This window comes from Gossypium arboreum, chromosome 11 (genome assembly GCF_025698485.1).
Source record: "Gossypium arboreum isolate Shixiya-1 chromosome 11, ASM2569848v2, whole genome shotgun sequence".
NCBI lineage: Eukaryota > Viridiplantae > Streptophyta > Magnoliopsida > Malvales > Malvaceae > Gossypium > Gossypium arboreum.
In genome coordinates, this window is record NC_069080.1 from 122,493,531 (window position 1) to 122,519,066 (window position 25,536).

Sequence of the window (25,536 nt, forward strand, 5' to 3'; positions counted from 1 at the left end):
AATTACGATATTGTTTAATAATATTAATTTCATAAAAGCATTTTAATTTTAATCATCCATTTTTTATATAAATAAATATAGAAAATAAATAATAATTCCTATTAGAATTTAAATTAACATTTTAAAAATAATTTATAAAATCATTGAAATAATTTTTAGTAATAATATTTTGTATTATTTTCATTCTTATTTTTCTCTTTGTTTTTAGTTTCTTCTTTAAACTACAAAAAATTTCATTGTTTCATAAAAAACCTTACTTTTATGTTTCTTCATATATTTCTTATATTTTTTCTTTTAAGCTATTTAGAAATAAACACGTAGACAATATCTTAATTAAATTATGTAAATAAATACTTATATTTCATAAATAATTTATTTTTATGGAATTATTTTATTCATAAAAGGGAAATAGTTTACAATAATATAAATGAATCTATTTCAATAAGGTATTTATTTAAAAAATAATTTAAATTTATATGCAAACTAAGTTTCTATATTTATTAATATATGAAATTAAAAATAGAAAATATTTTTAGAGAAAATAAAAATAAGTAATTTTATAATTAATTATAAATTTAAGAGTACTTAAATTATAATATAATTTTTGTACTTATCTATAATAAAGGAAAAGAATGAAAAAAGTAATGAAAAGATTAAAAATAAAAGGAAAAAATTAAAAATTAAGAATGCTAACATCCATTTCAACTAAACGGTGAAATGTGACACCAACTCAATTTAATAAGAAAAATGAAGAGAATAGTGACGAAATAGCTTGATTAGAACATTATTAATAATTTGAGGATCTAATCAAAATAATTTAAAATTTAAGGACTGATTTAAAATTTAAACCGAAAATATTCGATGTAATTAATTAACCCAACAAAATTTGAATGAAACTTGAAACGTGTATATTTATGGACATAATTATTTTTCTTTTAAATTTATTAATTCATTTCTCTACTCAAAAGTTTAATTTGTGTTTAATTTTGTATGAGAAATGATTGTATAAAACTGTGATGTGATATCATCTATATCTCTTTTTCAATAGTATAATGCTACATCAGCATTTTTCATCTTAAAAAATTAAATTTAAATGAAAATCTTGAGATTCAAGATGAAATTATTAATGTGATATTACACTATTAAAAATGAAAATATCTCTATTTTATACAATATTTTTCAATTTTGTATATAGATATAGTCATGGTAGGAGCTACCTCCTAAGCCAAAAGTGGATGAATTGTAATGATAATTAGATAAAGAGCACTAATCATCTCTAATATTCACCATTGAATACAAAAAGAAAAAAAAGGAAATTTAATATAATAGAAAAAATTAAAAAGGAATATTGTATATATTATTATGGATTATTATCATGCTCCCTATACAAGTAGGATTAAGATATTAATATGTATAATTTTTATTTTAAAATATATTAAATAATATATTAATTTTACTTCCATTAATAGTGGACATAATTATTATTATCTCAATGGATAACATTGCAAATTAAGTTTGAAATTATAGTATGAAATGTCAACATCTATGCACAGTGAGCTTCAAAACTGGCCATCCAATATGTGTAGAGGCATGTTGTCTTTTAGATGGTTGAACTATCACATGGAATTGAGATAGGGAGAAAATACACAGAAGGGTCATGGGTATATTATGTGCTGTTTCAAAGCCTAATGGTCATGCTTCCACATCATACTTTCATCTATAAATTATTAATTCATGGTATATATATATATAGTGATTATGCGAAGTTCAAGTCTTTGGAAATTCCTTTTTTCTCTCTTTTAAAATTAAATTATTCACGTGTGATGAGAAGACTCGATAAGTTTGAGTAAAATTTTAAATACGCATGTATGATGTAAAATTAAGTTAAAAATTAAAATACTTTTATTTAAATCTAACTATAAAAATAATATGAAAATTTTTGTTCTAATATTTTATTATTTTTAAATAATAAAATAAGTTACTTGATCATTTTAAACTCCGCTCCATATTAGAATAAAAATTTTAAAATCAAACTTAGAATGTAATATAAACTTTATTTATACCGAAAAAAATATACTATCGTAACCTATAATGAGATTATTTAAGAAAAAACTTAACAATAATTCAACTCAAATTAACTAACAAAATAAATTTGAGAAAGAATTCAAATATCTCAAACTCAAAAATCTAAAGCCTCGGCTCCTCCCTTAAAATAGAAAATTTTCATTTAGACCCCTTAAATTTTTAAATTTATAACTGTAAATTTACACTTTGCCCTCTTTAAAATGATAAAAATTTAATTTAATCCTTTAAAAATTATAAAGATATAGGCTATTAAAATAATGAAATTGTATTTTCACTAGCATAAAAATATATAATTTAATTCCGACTCTTCAAAAAAATTTCTGACTCTACCACTGCATATATATCACTCAGTGGCGGAGTGCAGTGGAGATCCAGGGGACCATAAACCCCCCTAAAATGGTAAAATTTTAATTTAGGCTCCTTATAATTTATAAAAGTTTAAATTAGTAATGATAAAATTGTACTTTGGCCCCCAAAATGATAAAAATTTAATTTTACCCTTTAAAAATTATAAATATATAGACTATTAAAATGATAAAATTATATTTTATTATCGTAAAAATATATAATTTAATTTTGGTCCAAAAAAGTTCTAGACTCTGCCACTGATATCATTGTATGTAACTTTTTGGATACATTGATTATAATTAAGCAATATATTTAGATTTGGAAGAGAATGAATTATTTTCCCACAACAATAATTGATTTTGGACGTCTGTATATATAGATTTGAGAATGAGATAGGTTTTGATAAATAAAAAAACCCAATGGAAAATAACATAATATATAAAACAAAGACGTCAACATTTGTCCCCAACCAAAACAAAACAATCAATCAGGATAATTTTGGTGACCCAAAATTCTGTGTCCATAGGATAAGCCTATTGGCTTCATATTTGATTGCCAACGTTACGTGTGAATCGAGTGAGTGATGCTTGTAGCTTGCGTCAATGGGGGGTTTTGCCTTGCAAAACTCACATTCCACGATTTTTAAATTTTAATTTTGAGTTTCGTTTTGTGTAAATTACGTCTGAGTTTTCAATTCAGATCTATTATTTCATTTTATTTCATGTAAATTTAAATATATTTAGATTGTTAATTTAGTGATAGATCTGGACATTAAGTTTTGAGAGATTAATTAAAATTTTCAAAACTTTTAAAGGTTTTAATGAGAATTTCAAAAACAAAATTGGGGCTTAGTTAAAATCTTCAAGAATTTTGAGGACTTGATGAATTTTCTAAAAATTTTAAAAGGGTTCAATTGAATTTTTTTAAAAAATAAAAAGCGTAATAAGAATTTTTAAAATTCTTGAGGGTTTAATTAAAATTTTTAAAAAAAATTGAGATCCTAATAAAAATTTCAGAAAATGTTGGGGGAGGGCAAGGCCTCGGCCTCCCATTGCCATTTGCCTGTGTTATTCCCTTGTTTTGTGCACTATAAAAATTTATTGTGGTCGTAATTATAAGAATGTGATGGTTAAAATTATGCATATAATTGTAATAATTATAATTATATAAATATATTAATTATAATTATAGTATTTGTATGTCGGTTGAGTTTTAGCTCGATTGGTATTTTTGTCAGTGCAAAAGGATGTGAATTCAGGTAAATTATTTTACGGACTCTTTTCACCATGTCATCCATGGTCCCCTCCCAATTATATAATGACATTTCAACATTTTTTCCATGTCATTGATTGTGAAAAATAAAATAGAATAAAATAAATAAAAATAAAAAACATATAAATTTTACGTGGAAACCCTTTCGGGAAAAAAACCACGGGCAGAGGAGAAGAAAATTCACTATGTCGAAAAATTTTTACTCAAATACAAGAGGAATAGACTATGTCTATTTATAGGCTTGCAAAGCCATATTCTAGTAGGATTGAAACACCTTATCCTAATCAATATAAAATAGATGGAGTTTAATAAGGTTTAAAACCTTATTCTAAAATAAAATAAAAGAAGTCTAGTTCTATATGGATTTTACTTTTATTTTATTTTCCATCGTATTTTATTTAAATAAGAATTTGGGTCACTTAATTCTAACAATCTCCACCTTGACACAAATTCTCAATGAACAAGTTCTTCATCGCGAACTTTCAATAAACAAGTTCTTCACCTCTTCCAAAAAACCCTTAAGGGTTTAACTTCAACAATGAACACCAACCAAGTCTAAGCAATGCTCAAACTTGGTTATAGGAAGTGACTTAGTCATCATATCTGCAGGATTTTCATGAGTGCTAATTTTGCTCACAACAATATCACCACGAGCAATAATATCACGAACAAAATGATACCGAATATCAATGTGTTTTGTTCTCTCATGAAACATTTGATTTTTGTAAGAAAGATGGCACTGATCGTCACAAAATATCTGTCTTGATTTGAAGGTCTTCATTGAGTTCACTAAATAGTCCCTTCAACCAAATAGCTTCTTTACAAGCCTCAAGAATCGCCATGTACTCACTTCGTTGGTAGACAAAGCGATCGTAGTTTGCAAAGTGGCTTTCCAACTAATTGCACAACCTCCGATTGTAAAGACGTAACTCGTGAGAGATCTTCTTCTATCAAGGTCTCCAAGAAAATCAGCATCAACATACCCTATAACTCCATCTTTAGTTCTTCCAAACGTAAGCAAACATTAGTAGTGCCTCGTAAGTATCTTAAAATCCACCGAATCGCTTTCCGTTGTTCTTTACCAGATTCGCCATGTATCCGCTAATCTGACCGATCGCATATGATAACCGGACGTGAACAAACCATAGCATACATGAGAGATCCCATCGCACTAGAGTATGGAACATGTGACATGTACTCAATCTCATTATCGATTGAGGAGATAAGGCCGATGAAAGTCCGAAATGGGTCGCTAAAGGAGTACTAACAGCTTAGCACTCTGCATATTGAACCCGCAAAGAACTTTCTCAATGTACCCTTCCGACTTAGGTACAATTTACTTGCTTTTCTATCTCGAGAATCTCCATACCAAGTATCTTCTTTGCTGGTCCTAAATCTTTCATCTCAAATTCTTCACTTAGTTGGGCTTTAACCTTTCTTATCTCTCTTTTATCTTTTCCTGCTATCAACATGTCATCAACATAAAGAAGTAGATACACAAAAGAACCATCACTGTTTTTCTTAAAGTAGACACAACTGTCAAAACTACTTCTTTTGAAATCATGAGAAGTCATAAAGGAATCAAACCTCTTGTACCACTTGTCTTGGTGATCTGTTTCAAACCGTAAAGGGACTTTTTCAAAGAAGCAAACATAGTCCTCTTTTTCGAGACTATAAAACCCTCTGGTTGTTGCATGTAAATATCTTCCTCAAGTTCTCCATGCAAAATGCGGTTTTACATCTAACTGCTCAAGCTCCAAATCATGCATGGCAACAATACCAAACAAAGCTCGAATCGAACTATGCTTAACAACCGGAGAGAACACATCATGAAGTCCACTCGAATTTGATCAGTAACCCTTTGCAACAAGCCTTGCTTTATATCTGGGTTCTTCAACTCCTGAGTCCCTTCTTTCTTTTAAACACCCATTTACAACGAATGACCTTTTTACCTTTAGGAAGTTTTACAAGATCCCATGTTCGTTTTTTGTGGAGTGATTCCATCTCCTCTTGCATAGCAAACATCCACTTTTCTCGAGTCTTCACAACTAATCGCCTCGAATAATTAAATGGCTCTTGATTCGCATCTATATCTTCAGCCACATTTAAAGCATAAGCAACTAGATCAACCTCGGCATACTTCTTTGGAGGTTTAATTTCTCTTCTTGTCCTGTTTTTGGCGATAGAGTATTGCGGTGAAGAAGCAACTCTATTCTCAATTTTGTACTCGCTTGAGGAGTTGATTCAGATTAACGATGCTCCACCGCTTTTGGTTTTCTTTATTGGAAGAGTCTTTAAGAGATAAGTTAGGTAGCATAGCGTTTCATCAAAACAACATCTCTCGCTAATCACAACTTTTCTATTTTCAGGACACCATAACTTATAGCCTTTTACACCACTTTATAACCAAGAAAAACGCATTTAATGGATCTCGGTTCCAATTTTCCATTATCAACATGAGCATACGCAAGACACCCAAAAATCTTTAAATCAGAATAATTAGCAGGATTACCAGACCATACCTCTTGTGGAGTCTTTTTCTCAATGGCAACGGATGGAGATCGGTTGATCAAAAACATGCGATGAGGTCGCTTCGCCCAAAATGACTTCGGTAAGTTGGCATTTGACAACATACATCGAACCTTCTCCATGATCGTTCTGTTCATTCGTTCTGCAACGCCATTTTGCTGTGGAGTATGACGAACTGTCAAGTGTCTCATGATCCCTTCTGACTTGCACAATCTATTAAACTCATCAGAACAGAACTCTAAGCCATTGTCTGTACGGAGGTATTTTATCTGCTTTTCCGTCTGCTTTTTCAATCATAATTTTCCAAGACTTAAATGTGGAAAACACATCGCTTTTCGCTTCGGAAGAATGCCCAAACTTTTCTCGAAAAATCATCAATAAAGGTTAGCATATAATTAGCTCCACCTCTCGAAGGCACTCGGACGGCCCCACGATCGTAATGGATATACTCCAACGTTTCCTTCGTGTTATGGATTCCTCTAGTGAATCGAACTCTCTTTGCTTCCCAAAACACAGTGCTCACAGAAATTCGGTTTGCAAATTCCTTGCCCATTAAGAAGTCCTCTTTGCTTAATTCGCCATGCCATTCTCACTCATATGCCCTAGGCGATATGCCAAAGTTTAGTAATATCATCATCCGACAAGGAAGAGGAAGCGACAATTGCATCACCAATATGATAGAACCTCAGAAACATATAACTTGGCAATCTTTCTTTACCCTTTCATCACAACAAGGACCCTTTGAAATCTTTAAAACCCCACTTTCACCGTGTATCTGCACTTTTGAATCAAGAGTACTCAACGAAATTAAATTTCTTTTCAATTCGAACATGCCGCACGTCACTAAGTGTTCGACAACTCCATCAAACATCTTAACTTTAATTGTTCCAACACCGCGATTTTACATGAAGCATTATTTCCCATCAAAACAACACCTTCAGATCATCGTTTCATAAGTTGTAAACCAATCCCGATTGGGACTCATGTGGAAGGTGCAACTGAATCAAGTATCCACCTCGCTTACTTTTAGAATCATTGATGAAGCAACTAGAAGTTCACCATCATTGTAGTCTTCTACAACATCACTTCACCGGAATTTTCCGGTTGTTTTCCCTTTTGATTCGCAGCCTCCTTTTAATCTTATTTTGTAGCTTATAGCACTCGATTTAATGTGCCCTTTCTTCTTGCGAAGTTGCAAGTTTTACCTCTGTTTGAAGATTTCGATCTACCCTTAGATTTACCACGAGGATTCCGTTCTGTGTTCTACCACGATCATCATCAACATTCCGGTCTTGTCTCCCACGAACAATGAGACCCTCTCCACGAGAGTTGGGTTTAACCACAAGATGCTTCATCTTATCATACGAGGTTAAAGAATCATAAACCTCATCAACTGTGAGAGACTCGCTGCTATATAAAATCGTGTCTCTAAAGGTTGAATAAGACGGGCAACGAACAAAGTAGAATCAACCCTAGATCTTCCTTATCATCTTGAACCTCCATGGCCTCCAAGTTTGAGAGAATTTCTTTAAACACCGTTAAGTGTTCGTGTACGACGCACCTTCCTCCAAACGATGAGCATAAAGACGCCGCTTCATATGCAACTTGCTTGTTAGAGTTTTCGACATACATATTTGTTCTAGCCTCTTCCATAATGCAATGGCGGTTTTCTCTTCATTACATCCTCGCAAAATTTCGTTGGACAAATGCGATGTAATTGTGTTAATGCCTTCGATCCTTACGCTTCTTCTCTTCATCTGTTAATGTCGAAGGCATCTTATCTATCCTAGCGGGCATCCTCTAGATCCATCTGCAAGAAGCGCTTGCATCTTAATTTGCCACAACGCAAATCGGTGTTGCGATCCAACAATGAATTTCATCCTTCAAAGACGCCATTACCGTGATTGAGATGAATAACCGAAACTCGATACCAATTTTTGAAAAATAAAATAGAATAAAATAAATAAAAATAAAGAACACATAAATTTTACGTGAAACCCTTTCGAAAAAAAACCACGGGCAGAGGAGAAGAAAATTCACTATGTCGAAAAATTTTTACTCAAATACAAGAGGAATAGACTATGTCTATTTATAGGCTTGCAAAGCCATATTCTAGTAGGATTGAAACACCTTATCCTAATCAATATAAAATAGATGGAGTTTAATAAGGTTTAAAACCTTATTCTAAAATAAAATAAAAGAAGTCTAGTTCTATATGGATTTTACTTTTATTTTATTTTCCATCGTATTTTATTTAAATAAGAATTTGGGTCACTTAATTCTAACATTGATAAAAAAATTTTGTAGTCTTTTGACCTTGAACCATAAACTATGAATCTTAAATCCTAAATCCTAAACCTTGAACTCTAAACTTAGAGCCCTAAACCTCAAACCTAAACTTTGAATCTTAAATCTCAAACTTTAAACACCAACCACTGAACCCAAATCCTAAACTTAGAACCTTGAACCCTGAACCCTGAACAAGTTTGAGATTTAAAATTTGGAATTTAGGGTTCGAATTCGAGGTTTAGGGTAAAAACATTACGAAAATTATGTGTCAATAATATAGAAAAAATCATTGAAATATCATTATATAATTAAGAAGGGACCATGGATAATATGGTGGAAAGGGTCCATAAAATAATTTCTCATGGATTCGAGTGCACTATCCTCCTATTTAAGAATTGATGAAGGGCTATGGATAATTTTAAACATTATATCAAAAAGAACCCGATTTAATAAAAATTTATAATAAAATTAATGTTAAAAAATTTATCATATTTATATTTAATTCCAAACACAATTCTATAAATATATTAATTATAGGTGTGATTATAAAATATAGAACCCTGACAACCTCTCAAATAAAGGATCAGAAAAGAAAAAGGAAATTATTATTTGGTTAACATTTGTTGGTTCTCCAAATCGCAAATGTAATGAGTTTGTAGTCCCAAACGTAAAGTCGTGAGAATCCGTAGTGTGAAAGCATAGAGCGTAAAGAATCTTGATATTCGGATCAAACATCTCCATATATTTTTCATGTTGGTCTTATGAATTTCGTAAAGATTAATATTTTTAAAATTCATAATTATTTTTTAAACGATATTATTTTTAAGATTTGAAATTAAATTTTTTATCTAAACTGCAAAGTGTTTTATTATTGTATTCACGTTTATTTATTAAAATGATATATTTAAGAACAAATTATTCATCTAAATTTAAAAATTTATTTTATATTTGAAAGGATTGATTAAAATTTTAGATTCAAAAATGAATTTGAAAAAAAATAGATTTATTTTTATAATATCATTTGTTTTATATATATATATATTATGTATTTTATATTACATAAAGATTAAACATAAAATAATTATAAGGGTATACAACATCAAAGGTCACTAAATTATTAATAAGTTTATGTTTTAGTCATTTAACTTCAAAAAGTTACAAAATGATCACTGAACTATTCGAAAATTTTCATTTTAGTACTAAACTATTATTAATATAATTATATTTATTTAAGATTAATATAATTATTGATATAAAGTTTAAATTTATTATATATTTTTAAAATATTTATGTATTTTTATATACTTATTTGAATTTTTTAGAATTAGGACCAAATTGAGAATATTTGTAAATTTTGGGGTTAATTTTTAAAATTATGACTAAGTCGATATAATATGTAAAAGTTAAGATTATATCGTTTTTTTAATTGCCACATCAGCTTGTCATTTGTGATTTTAGCGAAAGTAGCCAAAATGGCCAAACTATGTAATGTAGGTGCTCAAATTACAAATTTTTTATTTTGGGTGCCCAAAATGAAAAGAAAATATAATTGAGTGACTATCTTTGTAATTTACCCTAAAAAATCTTAATTAATCACTTAACTATTTATTAAAGCTAAGAAAAGAATTAAGAAAATGAAAATCGATCCGAATTGAGATTATCTAACTTAAATTGAATTTTATTTTTTATAGTATAAAAACCATGTGTTTAGGTACATTTGAACGTGAATTTAAACTGTTGCAACAACAACAATATAAAGCGAGTTAAGACATTCGATGATAATCACAAATTAACATCTCATTATTTTTTATTTTTCTTAAATTTAAAAACTTAAACTTTTTAACTCAAAATTTTTAAATAAACTTTAATTTCTATAATAATCTCATTTGTCTATTAAGACTTTGCGTGTTATAAAAAGATGATTATTATACACTTATAACAATATGTTAAAATATACCTCAAAATTCATCAAATAAAAAACTGAGAATTATGTTAAATTAAATTGTGAATTAATAGATCAACAAAATTAAAAAGCATATAACATGTGCATGCATTATTGCTTTTATACATATTTTATTTTACATTATTTCTAATAATTAGTTATAAAGTTCATAAATCTAGCAATCTCGGTTAATCAAAGCATGGATTATCAAATTAAATTAATTCATTTATCATGAGTTATTAAACGTAAAAAATCGACTCTACTAAAACCTTAATTGGTGTTGTTAATTGTTGTTATAGCGGGTAATTGTTATTGAAAGGGCCGATTTTCTATGCATATAATTATAACATAAACAATGTAAGAAAAGGTAAAAACTAAAGTAAGCCTCTCTCACTTGATAATAAAGTAAAGGTTAAAATATGTTATTAATTTATGTACTTTGACAAAATTTGAGATTTAATCTTTATACTTTAAAAATTAAAATTTAATTTTCCTACATTTTCAATTTAAAATCTCAGTCTAATAATTAAAATAGTAAATATTTCTTATCAAATTTTGTTAACTTGGAATTTTGATTTGGCTGTCTTTATATGACATGTCATATGATTGACAGAAAATAAATATAGCGTGGAGTATGCCTCGCATTTTGGACGAAATAGGGTCCATGTCGCTACGGGAAAGAGCCGATGTCTCGACAAGTCGATAAGCGTCTCCCTACTAAACTAGGTTTTTTCTCTTAGTTAAACTTTGCTTTCTTTTCTCAATTGAACTCTAATAAATCTGGGGATATTTTAATCAGATTAGCCCATGAATTTTAGCCTATAAAAAGGGCTTTTAGCAACCCTAGAGAGATTGATTCAACAACATAATTAAGAGATAGTTTTGCGTGAATTTAAGAGAACTCTCTATTTTAGGTTTGGGTTTGTTTTTGTTTCTCCGTATTGTACTCCTCTTTGGGTTTTTTTCGTTTAGTGAAGTTTTTCATTGCCCTTGGTTTTTTATCCTATTCAAAGGAGTTTTTCCACTTAAATATTTGTGTCCAATTTTCGCTATTCGTTCTTGTTTGTTGCTTAATTCGAGTTTATCCTCAACATATAATAAGTTGAAAAATTTTAATAAAAATTACCAACAAAGATAATAATTAGCTAGGATTTTGAAATTTTAAAAAATAGTTAGATTAAAATATTAACTTCTAAAGTATAGAGAATAAATCTCAAAATTTGTTAAAGTAGAGAGGACCAACAACGTATTTTAACCTAAAGAAAAATAACAAAGGCCACCCTCAGGCATGGTGTGGTCCCCCAAAAGTTGCCCATAAATAACGACGCCATTGGTGGTTTTGAAATTGTCTCTGCCTCTCTCAACTGGGTGTTTTTTATTTCCTTTGCCATTTTTCTCTTCATTTTCCCTTTGGAAGTCTCTGTTAAATTTCCCATAACCTCGTAGCGTCGACAATGGTCTGCGAGAAAGATCCCTTGGTACAAAAAATCACCGACTTATATGACCAAATCTCAACCCTCGACAGTCTCAAACCCTCCAAAGATGTCAACATGCTCTTCACCCAACTCGTCCTCACATGCATGCCACCCACCCATATCGATGTCACCAAGCTTTGCAAAAAGGTTCAACAGATGAGGTCCAAATTGATTCGGCTATGTGGTGAAGCCGAGGGACTATTAGAAACCCATTTCTCCACCATCTTAGCATCCTATGATAACCCACTTCACCATCTCAATATTTTCCCTTACTACACAAACTACCTTAAACTCAGCCAACTCGAATTCAATATCCTCACCAAACACTGCTCAAATGTGCCTAACAAAGTTGCCTTCCTTGGCTCTGGTCCCCTTCCCCTCACTTCGATCGTGCTAGCTTCTTTCTACCTTAAAACCACCTCGTTCCACAACTACGATATCGACCCTTCGGCTAATTCGAAAGCTCTTCGATTAGTCTCGTCGGATCCCGATTTGTCTCGACGGATGTTCTTTCATACCACAGACATAATGGATGTCACGAATGGTTTGAAAGAGTACGATGTCGTTTTCTTAGCAGCTCTTGTTGGGATGGACAAAGACGAAAAAGTCCGAGTCGTTGAACATCTGGCTAAGTACATGAACCCTGGGGCTGTTTTGATGTTGAGAAGTGCTCATGGAGCTAGGGGTTTCCTTTATCCGGTTGTTGATCCTTTTGACTTACGAGGATTCCAAGTCCTCTCTATATTCCATCCTACCGATGAAGTCATTAACTCCGTGATCATTGCACGTAAATTCCCAATGCCTAAACACTGCTCTGCTGAGCATCCTGTGGGGCCGGTGAAACTTCCCAACAAGTGTTTCGACATTGACATGTTTAATCCCCTCTTAAACCATGTGAACCTGATGGAAGAACTTGATATTGAGGACCAACTCTCGTGAAGCCTTTAATGTACCTTTGAAAATCACCATATTGGACCCTTTGCTATGCTTTTGCTGCTTGTCTAGCACGTTATTTATTACAAACATGTATCTTTTATGTTTGTATCTTTTCATTGACGGGTGGAGTGATGAAAGATTTGATATATTAAAATTTTTAGTTAATATCAGTCTCGATTTCAATCATTGAACAACTTTTATGGGTCGGTTTTATGTTGTTGCACAGTATGTATGAATAAATTAATTAAGATAATTGTAGTTAAGTTCCAGAAATAGTATATCAAAGGTGATGCATATTTCAATGATTGGTCTTATTTTCTGCTTTGCTTGCCATAGTATTATTGGATATAAGCAGGCAAGCAAGTATACTTGTTTTTTTGCTCACCTTAGAGCCTAAGGTCTTACTGTATCATTGATTTTGCCAGCCGAAATAATAAAAAGTAAATAAATATTTTCTTATTTTAATTTGATATAATTTGCTTGTACAATTATTAATATTATTCTTTAGTCCAAATCTAATATTATAAAAATAATTCCGTTAATCGATTAAAATTTTAAAAATTTTAAAATCTAAAATTTCTTACATTAATTATTATTTTTCACTAATGATTATGTCTTAACTTGGTAAACATCGACATTGTTGCCAATACAAGATGATGTAGATTTAAATTAGAGGTGTTTATGAATCAGATTGAGTTGGGTTCGGGTCGGGCTTAAGTATGATATTATATAACATATTTTATGCTTGTCTTAAGCCTGGTCCGACCTAAAATCTGAGCCTAAATTTTTACTTAAACCCACCCATATTTGTAAAAGACTAACCCAAGGCTATTTCAGATCCGCTCATATTATTTTTTAATATTTTTAAAAATATTTATATTTATTTTATTTTATTTTATTTTAATATTTAATAATTTTATACATTTTTTCTTATTGAAATTTTTATATAATCATCTTAACATTATTTTAATGCTTACATTAGAGTAGTATTATATATTTAGTATAAGTTTATTTTTTAATGTGTTTTAAGTTATATAATATATAAAAATAACATAATATAAAGTATTATAAACTTAAAAGGAGTCGGGCCAGACTCAGCCCTTAAATGTTCAAGTCTAAGCCCGATCCATATTTTAAACGAGCCTAATTTTTTTGCCTAAACCCTCCCAAATTTTAGACGAGTAGCCCGATTCATAAACAAGTCTAGTTCAAATGCATTAAAATATATTCATCTTCTTATTTAAGGGTTAAAAAAAGATTATATGTAATAATAATTAACTGATCAAGTATTCACTTTTTACAAAAATAACTTGAGTAAGTTGAAAAAATGTTTTAAATAACTATGACCTATTGACCGGGTATTCGTTTTTCTAAAAAAAAAAAAAATTGACTTGGAGTAAGAGTTGTAAAAGAAAAGAAAAAAAGAAAAAGTCGATTAGAGAATCATAAATTTGACGTTTTTGTACAAAATTATAAAGCTTATCTATATGGAAAGTGCAGTTAAAGGAGTTAAACAAAGCAAAGGTGAAAGTTTGAAAAGACCTTAATTTTTGTTGGATTCTGCCGTCTTTTTTCCTTATCCGCCATTACACTTTGCATTTCATCACTCCAAACTTCAAATCACATATAATTCCATTATTTATGTATTTATATATATATTTTTAAATTTATAAATATTTAGGACAATTAAACTTTAACTTGAGATTAGTTTGAATGAGTGATGTGTTTATCTACAGTTAATATAAAAATAGCGGTGACGAGAGATTAGATACTGTAATGATACTATAGTATATCCAACCGTCTATCTAAACTTACTCGAATTAATTTTTTTTAAATTTAAGAGTTTGGGATTTATAAATAAAATAAGTATTGCATAAAAAAATATAAATATCTACATAAATATATTTCTCATCAAGTTATAAGTTATGATTAATGGAGAAGGACAAATAAGCAATGATAGATCCAGAAATACCGACTATATATTTTTCTTGTTCTTTTTTTATGGTGATAATATCTTCTTCTTTCACTTATAATTTGTTAATTGCTTTCTTTCGCTACTCTTCTTTTTCTTTTAATTTGAAACTTCTAAAAAACGTTATTTTATAAGATATATATATATATATATATATATATATATATATATATAAAAGCATTATCTTTTATTTAAGGGTTGAGAGAGGCTATGGGTAGTTTTAGACATTATATTAAAAAGAACAAATATGGTAATAATCTATAATAAGATTAATGTTTGAAAAAACTTGACTTAAATGAAATGGTGGTTAAAATTCTTATCAAACACCCGTTTGACATGAGTTCAAATCGTGTTACCCCATCCCTTAATCCTAATATTGTATCGAAAAATAATTAATTTAACAAGATAAAAAGCAAATTTTAAAATCTGATAAATAATCAATAATATGAATTCATCCCATTTGAATTCAAATAATTTAAATTTAAAATAATTCAAATAAATAATTTAAAATGATTTGAACTCGAAAAGGTTAAAACTACTTAAAAATCTATCATCTATCATAACTCTAAATAATTCTAACTCGAATCAAAATGATAAAATAAAAAAAAAACATTTAAAACTTAAATTCACCTATTGGAGATAGACATGTCAGATAAACTTGGAAAATAGTTACGTCGGTGTATTCTTGGGACGTAAGGAATGAATAATGGTATCAGATGAAGCTGGTAAATAAGGATAAATGGTGTGAGCATTGTAGCCCATTGCTGCAGCTTGCAAGAACTCCAACTGGGCCTAATTATCCCAACACCCACAATTGCTTTTTTTTTTTGGTAAAATAAACGAAGAATTATATAGAAGTGTTCATAAATAAATTACCGATAGTTTTTTTCATCTTTTAGGATCTCTTTAATCTCCATAAGGGATCATCAAATATGTGTAAAACTTCATCATTCAAGAGAACCGTTTTTTGTTAGAGCATCTGCAATCCTGTTATTCTCTCTAGGTATATATTTCAAGGTTCACTTTTTTTCGTAAACTAATATATATTGAATCCTTCTAATTATAGTAGAGTTTGATGCTTCAAGCTCTACCAAAAGTTGTATTTTATATTAAAGTGTTTTATTGTTTTGTTTTGATCCAAATTGTTTATATGGTTAAACAAATCTTGTTAGTTGGCAAAAAATTATTTTATGCATCCTTTTTACTATATCATTTATAATCCATTTCTAATTATTTAATAATATTTCAACAATTTTTTTATGTCATCAATGTCGAAACCATTTTTATTTTGGAAAACGGGGATCGACTTTAAAACATGGTATGGAGTAGCCACCAATCCTTTTTATTTAGGTGCGATCGGGTCACCTTGTGATCAATCATTCTAATAAAGCATTTTGGTTTATTCATTCAATATTTTTGGTCTATGAAAGACTAGAAAACGGGTTCCGGAGTCGGTTACGCAAGAGGAAGGATTAGCACCCTCGCAACGCCCAAAGTCAGTACCGTATTGATCAATTAACGTCCTAATGTTTGGAAAAGATTTTAAAATACAATTCCTTTAAAAGCGTTTAGATAGCTTGAATTGGATGTTGAGATTCTCTCAGAAGGAATAAAATATCATGTTCAGCACAATTGGATACAACATTTCAAACCCTCAATACGAGATCATCCCATAATTTCCAAAACTCATACATTTGAAATTTCAAAAAGGATATTTGGCTATTTGGCCAAACGGTAAATCGAAACCCAGCACGATTGGGCACGATTTATCGAACTTCCAAATGCGAAATATTATCTCATTTTAATTTAAGAAAACATGGATGAAATTCCAAAAGGATATTTCGTATTTTAGTCAAATGAAAAATCGAAACCCAGCATGATTGGGCACGATTTATCGAACTTCCAAATACGAAATATTGCCTCGCTTTAATTTAAGAGAACATAGACGAAATTTCAAAAGGATATTCTGTATTTTAGTCGAATGAAAAATCGAAACCCAGCACGATTGGGCACGATCTCTCAAACTTCCAAACACGAAAGATTTCCTCATGTTGAGGGGGGCTCAAGTTAACAATTATAAAAACCGTATCAAAATATACTTGTTCGGTTTGCTCGAAAATAAAAGACAATCGACATTTAGAGAATATGAGAATCATAATCATGATGCATTAACAATAAATACAAACATAATTACTTGCATGAAACAATAATATGTAACTATAATATGAAAACCAAAAATGACACATAATACACAAAACAATATGAAAATTTGGAACCGACATAACACAAAACAATTTAAAACCTATATGAAAAAATTTACAAAGGAATAACGACGCTAGAATTCAAAATACCTCATATGTACATAAAACCAATAATATATAAACGATTATTAAATTATATAATATGCAAGAAGAAATTCAAAATAAATAACATACAACATAATTTCAAATAAAACCAATTAATTTGACTAGCGATATATATGTAAAAATGAAAAAATAAGATAAATAACGATATACTGAAATACTAATATATGAAAGTATTTAAAACAAACAAAATATACAATAAAAAAAGATTCTTAAAAGAAAGCCAAATTGTACATAAATAAATTTTAAAGAAAATATATATAATAAATCTAAAGAAAATATTTACATACAATAATATGAAAACGATAATGTATATAGAATAGAGCTAATTTTCATAAATTATATGCATGTAACATATATAAGAGTATATAATATCATACAAAATTTTAAACAATATTATATAAAAGGAAATTTTAAAATAATAATTTTGTAACTTAAACAAAAATAAAAAAAACAACGTAACTTATCAAGGTAATTCAAAATGTATACATAAAAAAAATGCCAAATGAATTTAAAGAAATAATGAATGAATTATAAAGAATATAAAACATGAATTTTAAAGAACTCAATGGAAATAAAAACAAAATTAAGGGGATAATTTGTAGACAAATAGAATTCCTAAAACATAGACAAGAACTAGAATGAAATGCGCCCAAATGAATAGGGATTTAAAATACAAATATTTCAACTCACAAAAGGTAGTATTTAAATGAGGAGCAAATTGAAACGATGCGCAAATCCTTCGAAATAAAAACCGATATTCAATCGCTGTTTTTGTGTTCGTATTTAGTATCTCCTCCCTTTTTCTCAAAAAAAAAAAACGCCCCATTTACAATAGTTTTGAATGGCTTTTATAGCCAAATTTTACAACTGATTGTCTTTTTCTTTTTGCAGACAAGTGGGGTAATGGAGTTAGTGGGGTGATTTAGTGGGGTGATGGAGTTAGTGGTCGGTTTAGTGGGGTGCTAATTGGATGGTTGGTGTTTTGGGCTCTGCTTGCTGGGCCCGGGCAAAATTTGGGCTCTACAATCAATACATAATTTTAATAATTTTTTATCTTGAACCCTAAACCCTAGATCTCAAATCTTGGATTTTAACCCTTAACCCTTAAACTTGAGTTTAATGTTTGAGTTTAGAATTTAGGGCTTAAGGGTTATAGGTTCAAGGTTCGAGTTTGAGGTTTAAGTTTAGAGTTTGGGATTTAAGATTTGAGTTCAGGGTTTAATTTTGAGGTTTAGAATTTTGAATTCAAGATCCGAGGTTTAAGGTTCAAGGTAAAAGAAAAAAAACTAAAATTATGTATCAATGGCATAAAAAATTACTAAAATGTCATTAAATAATTGGAAAGGGATAACAAATGATATAGTAAGAAAGATCCATAAAATAATTTATCATTAATCGACTTATACAAATTGTTTTATATCCAAAACCCAAAATTCTAACTCAACCTATTTTCACTGATTTATCATTTAAAATAAAATAATAATCCAAATTCATAATTTTAATCTTTTGTAAATAAAACGATGTATTCCATTTTACTAAATTTGTCACATTTTGACTTTTAGAATTAAATTCTTTTTTAACTTTGACCTATTACTTTTTAAAAAATTAGAAATACATATTATAAAAAGTTTAAAACTATTAAAGCCAAAGTTTTATAATTTTGATTTGTACAGTTAAGTTTTAGTTCGATTGGCATTGACATTGCTATCAGTACAGGAGGATGTGGGTTCAAGTGTACTGAAGGACATTATCTTCCTATTTAAGGATTGAAGATGAGTTATAAGCAGTTTTATGCATTGTACAAAAGAGCAAATAAGATAAAAACTTATAATGAGATTAATATTAAAAAATTAGACAAAGATAACAATACATTTTCATTAAGATAAATTACCAAAATAGTCACTTTTGTTTACCTCATATTATATTTTAATCACTGAACCGTTAATTATAGTTAACGGTATAATAGTAAACTAATGTGACACGTTATATAATCATTTCAAACAAAAATTTTAAATTAAATTATACAATTAATCCTCATATTTTTTATTTTGAACAATTTAATTTTTCTTTTATGTTGTTATAACTTTTTTCCCTCTATTTTCCATTCTCTTATGCTTCTCCTCTCTTTGATTGATCTTCCTAATTAAAATTATTCAAAAAAATATAAAGACTAATTTTAACAAATAAAAATATAAAAATTAGGTTAAAAGGAATAGAAAATAGAAGAAAAAGAGAGAAGGAGAAAAGAATTGGAAAAAATAAAGGAAAGTTTAAAAATATAAAAAAATAATAACCAATTATATAATATAATTTAAAATTTTCATTTGAAATGATAATTTAATGTGTCGCACCAATTTCCGTTATATCGTTAATGACCATTAATGCTTAGTAACTAAAATACTATAATACGATAATTAAATTATTAAAAGTAACATTTCAAATATAAATTACTAACATAAAACAAATAAAAATAATTATTTTTACAGTTTACCCTTTTCATTAAATGAAAAAAAGCAAAAGCAAAAATAAGGCTCAGCAGCAAAGTGTACCATAAAGATGAGGTTTTAGTGAAAGCAGACATGACTTGACAGAATCCAGGATGCCTGTCACATGTTCCTATTACAAAGCTACACACTTGAATACAACATTGAAGTACAAATGAAAGGAAAGAAAAGCATCAGTATGTTCAATAAGGAAACCAGCAGTTTCAAATTTACATCAATGGTGGGATTTTAATGAAGTATGAACTCAGACTGCTTAACTAGAAAAATAGTTTAATAACTTCAAAAAAACAAGAGTAACATGTACATAGATTTGTATGGGTTACAGAGTACAATATATGGTGAGAGTAAATAATTTTACATGTGGAAAGGATGCCTAGAATGAATACATACAGTGGTTCTGATCAAATATCATCAGCAGTTCCGATTCCAGCTCCGGTATCAAAGTACGTAGGTCCTCCTCTGATACTTCCGGCAACATCCTCCATTAGAGCGAATTTCATATCTTCCGACGGTTTCCAGTGGCGCTTCCTCTGGTTGATGAACCAGTTGTTGATTTGCTTCTGGTCTAGTCCTGTCATCTCTGATAATTTCAGCTTCTCTTCCTCCTGCAGTACCTCACAAAAGGTAAATATTTAATGTGGACCAGATCCAAACAACCACAAATAGGAGAAAAAAATCAAATATAAAGTATTAGATGACAACAAGTTCAAAGCACCCAATAAACAATCACTAATCATGAATCAGAACTTAATTCCTTTTACATGTCCTACTAACCTCACAAGTCAATACACAAGACTAAGAATCACATTGCCAGCTAAGGATACCTATAAAGCTAAGACCTTGTGAGCCCTCAACTTCGCGAGCTGATGGCTCCATGAGCACACATCATGGAGGTGATACCCTTGACATGAATAGTATGTTTACTAACTATACATCATATTTATCCATTATTCTAATATGACAAGTCATATCAATAGGGACAGGACATCAATAGATTGGCCGAGTTCCAAAGAGTAAGAACTAATATCGAGACAACACATGGTGTCTGCAAAATGAACAAAAGCATCACTTTTTAAGGCCCATATAGACCACGGAACCTATACTCAGACTCTCAACCTATCCTCCTCTCGAACCCAGCCCTCACAAGAACTTAAATTACGATCACTCGTTATCATCTATGGCTCTTTGCCCACTGAATAAACTGTCATAAACCACCATAATCTTAATATTATTAATAGTAAATACATAAATTTTAAAAAAATTGAATCAATATCTGACAATTTCAACATTCATTCAAGTATCTCTATTGCTTTGTGGCATGTAATCATGTCTAGAAAGAAAGCTGAAGAAAAAACACTTAAAAGTAATTAAACAGCAATTACCGTAGGATATGGCCACCTATAATGGTTGTTCCACCAATCTAGCAGTGTGAGCCTCGCATCTTTTGGTAGCTTGCCATTCTTTCTTTTCTTCAAGAATTCTTTTCTTAAACTGCTGAGGTAGCCACTATATTTGCGCATCAGCATTCCTTTGATGTCCTGGCTTCGACGCCCGCCGTGCCATTCTTGACTTTCACAAGCTTCCACCAGCTCCCCGCCACTTAACTCTCCGTCCGAAGACTCAGCACCTTCATCTACAAAGAAAAGCATATGATACATGCGTACTTGTTGCTAAACATTCAACTATATAACTGATTAAATCTTAACCTGATTAATATTGACATTGATACGAATACAGAAAAACATGAGATATTAGTTTTATATTAAGTTAAATTTTGATTATTATAAATCTTGTGTTCTATATTCGCTATGCTTAAAATTATCCGTAACTCTTCTCAACCTTTTAAGTAATAAGATAATGCGTTCCAATACGCTTGAACCCGCATTCTCCTATGCTAGCAACATACCTTAAATGTTTAAATTAGTTCTATTATTAAAAGAAATCAATTTACTCCTTGTACTATTGAAAGAGTCAAATAAGGCCGAATTGTTATAAAATTAACATTTATTGTTTAAAAAATGATTTTTTGTTTTCCAATTCCACTCCAAATAGTAAATATCAATTTTAAAAATAAATTTTAATTTTATGAAAATTTGACCTTATTTTATTCTTTTTAATAGTATAGAGACTAAATAGATACATTTTATAATAAAGGGCTAATTTGATACATTTCCTATAATAGAGGGTTTACCATTTACTTTCACCCTTTTAAAAATGCTATGTACTCTTTAACAAAGTTCATATTTTTAACTATTATAATTATATAAATGAAGTATTTTGTTTGAAATTTAATTAGAAATGGATATATTATTTTTGTCATTTTTAAACAATAAATATTAATTATGTTAAATTTTAATTTAATTAAATTTTTAGTAGTAAATAGATTAAATTGATCCGTTTAATAATAGAGAAATTAATTTAATCTAATGGGCTTGACAAATAATTTCACTAATTTTATACACATAGGATGCTCTTTTGTATAAATTAAGCTATTGTCAATCTAAGAATATCAAATTTGATGAATTGCATATTTCATGAATAAGCAGATAAAATGTTTAAATCAAAACTATAAAAAGAAAAAAAAATGAATCTCATTTACTCATGCAAAACCTAGGTTCCTAAGAGAAGTAGATATCATAAAAACCAATAATTCAAACCTTATTATAAGGTCTAAAATAAACATAAGCCTAAAAATATAGTCCTCCCAAACTAAACATAATTTAACATTATCACAATGTAGCCAATTGAGTTTTAGTTTGATTAGCATCAACACTGTCGTCAGTGTAAGAGTATGTGAATTCAAACGCGTTGTAACGCATTATCCTCTTATTTAAAGATTTAGAAATATTATGAATAATTCTAAGCATTACATAAAAAAAACAGATATAATAAACACATTTTAGTACTTGGAAATAATGTTGATAATTTTTTACTGTGTAATTCTGATTTTAGAATTCATTTAATGAAAATTCATAATTAATTAATCATCTTTGCAATTAGTTTTCATCAAATCAATCCTTAGACTCGAATTAAACATTAAAAATTGATATTATTAGTAACAATATACAATTTTGTCAAATATCACATTAAAGAAAACCACAATATCACCCTAAAAGAAGTGTTAATCACAGATAGTAAATGATATATTAAGCTTGAATGAACCATAAGAGTGGTACTAATCTCAGGTTTGATCCTTAGTCCCTCAATTTATTTTTAGTTGTTTTTAAACAATTTTATATAATACTTTTATAATAATATTTATGTATATATTAATAGAGTTTTTAAGTTTTTTTTTTTCTAATTAAGAAGGAAATTATGCATCTAAGTTTACTTCAACTCATTATGTATTTCATTATTCACAAAAATGAAGCCATCTCAAGCATATTATTCCCCAGGGTGGTGGTGTAACCTGCAGGCCCTAGAAATTCATGAAACACAAGCAAAATTACAGCTCAAGCATGTTTACAAAAGGGTAAGTCACATTGTCCTCTCAAGTGAAGAACTCATGATGAGTACAATAATAAATTACATTGCACATTTAAAGTAATGATCCAAATTTGAATCTTGAAAGATGATATTAATGAAAGCATATAAAATAAAAATATTTAAACCAAAAAAAAAAAAAAACATGGTTAGAAAATAGGTAAGTAGTCAAAAAGGAGCACCAAATAATTATAGATAGTACTGTCTGTGGAACTAGCTATAAGGGTTTTCAACATTTCAACTTTATCATCAGAAAATAATATTATATGCATATATATATTTTATTTTACATGCACAGTAACAAGAGACTGAGCTTTTCTTAGCTTCCACATTCATTGGAAAAAAAGAAAAAGAAAAAATCATTTAGAGAGAAAATGCAGAGTTAAAAACTTTACCAGTGCGATAATCCATGGTCAGTGCTCCTTTGCAGAGATCACTTAACTGTGATTCAATGTTGGTCAAGAACGTCGTCGCTTCATCGAACGGCTTGGACAGTTCCTCTTTGTATCTATGAAGAACCTCACAATATGATTCCTTCAAGCAAAAATAATAATAATGGATGTTACGATTCATGCAACAAGTCCCTTTTCCTTAACGTTTTTCCCGAGAACCAAACAAAGATATTATGAGATAAAAAAAAGAGACAAAATTAAGAATCTTAGACTATTTAATTACCATGAACTCATCAAGTTCTGGATCAGCTCCTATCTCACCGCAACCACTTATAGTATGGCTCTCTCGGTCAATTTCTTCAAGCAGTGAGGCCAGTTCAGGCGGTGCTCCAACCTATATACATACATGTAACTACATGTATATTATTATGAGAATAAATCATAAAAAAAAAACCATAAAAAGCTGAAAAACAAAAGCAACCTTTTGGCATTCTATGTAAGCAGATACTAGGTTGGGATAAAGAGGGTGAGTGGCGATCTGGGTCTTGATCAGATCAGACATAGCTGATGATCCAGTAACACCTGTATCAGTTTCTTGATGATCAAATTGAAGTAAATGATGATCATCAACTGGTGTACTGAGAAAATCAGTGGTAACGGCTGCAGCAAAGTCATTAACCCTTACAACATCGTTTGAACACGCGATTACTGTATCATCAAGCCTGTATATGTCCTCCATGGTAACTAATACTAACACCACACATGCAACTTGTTTATATTGGGAAAAAAAAGGCTAATTACGTTGTTGGGTGAGCTTAGACGAAGACACTGTAGCTGCCTTTAGAGAAACCAAAAGCAAATACCTTTTGAGAGAGAAGAAGAGAGGCAAAGCTAAGAAGCAAAGACATATATTGAGCTTTGGGAAAAGTGGGGTTTTTTTGTTTTGTTTTTCAGTTTTCACATCTTAGTTGATTGATCAAACACATGAAAAAGACCAGACTTTGCTTTTCTTTTCCAAGAAGACCTGAGAGAAAGAGAGAGAGAGAGAGAATGTTGGGTGTGGATTGCTTTTGCACGTTGCACACCCACAGAGGATAGTATAGAGAAGGAGGGGGTATCTCACTGCAGATGTTCACACGCTTTGTAACAGTGAAGATTTATCATTCATTAGATTGAAACAAGGTAGGTATAGTTATAGATAGGGATGATGAAAATATGTAATGCATTGAGTGGTCAAAAGAGAAGATATATAAAAAAAAACCCACGGTGGACAATGGCACTGTGAAGGTTTCATTGGTTGTCTCACAGAGGATATATATTGTAGGACCCTATAGATTAGGGAAACTATAGTGGACGACTGTTCTATGCTGTTCATTCACTGTTTAATGTCATACATACTTGTACTGTACGTACCCTTCTTTTTCTGTTCTTTTCTTTATGGTTGCCATCGACAATGTTAGCCACCCTGTTGGAACGTACCATAATAGGATTATAATTTTTTTTTTTTTTAAATTAAGGCTTAGTTTGGATGGACGGTATATTTATCTCTGGTGATATTAAAAATAATAATGATGGTGAGATTAGTTATTTTAGTGGTGAGATTAGATACTGTAGCGATAAGATTTAAAATAGTAGTGGATATGTGTTTGGATTCAAACGTAACTATAGCGGTGAGATGAGAATAAAAATGACCATTATAAACATTAGTTTACAATATATTTATAATAAAATAAATAATTAAATTTATATTAATATTAAATAATATAACATAAAATAAAATAAAATTTTATAAAATGATAATTAAAATATTAAAATCATATGCAATAAAATTTAAATATTTTAAATTATATTAATAATAAATAATAAAACATATTTAAATTATTTTATATTAAATAATAATTAAAATTATATATTTATGATAATAAATTTATATATTTATTAAA

The 25,536-nt window shown here is 29.5% G+C and overlaps 2 protein-coding genes across 2 annotated transcripts; one reads left to right on the plus strand and one right to left on the minus strand.

The window, feature by feature from the left end:
• The first annotated feature begins 11,784 nt into the window (after positions 1-11,784).
• On the plus strand, positions 11,785-13,151 carry LOC108472923 (nicotianamine synthase-like). The gene has a single exon (XM_017774489.2). The coding sequence runs from the start codon at positions 11,920-11,922 to the stop codon at positions 12,877-12,879; it is 960 nt and encodes a 319-aa protein (XP_017629978.1). The 5' UTR covers positions 11,785-11,919; the 3' UTR covers positions 12,880-13,151.
• Positions 13,152-19,971: 6,820 nt separating this feature from the next.
• Positions 19,972-24,800, minus strand: LOC108471809 (homeobox protein knotted-1-like 1). Its single transcript, XM_017773374.2, has 5 exons — positions 24,075-24,800; positions 23,877-23,987; positions 23,597-23,735; positions 21,101-21,351; positions 19,972-20,323 (listed from the first exon to the last, which is right to left on the minus strand). The coding sequence occupies exons 1-5, from the start codon at positions 24,330-24,332 to the stop codon at positions 20,120-20,122; spliced, it is 963 nt and encodes a 320-aa protein (XP_017628863.1). The 5' UTR covers positions 24,333-24,800; the 3' UTR covers positions 19,972-20,119.
• Between the last annotated feature and the right edge of the window lie 736 nt (positions 24,801-25,536).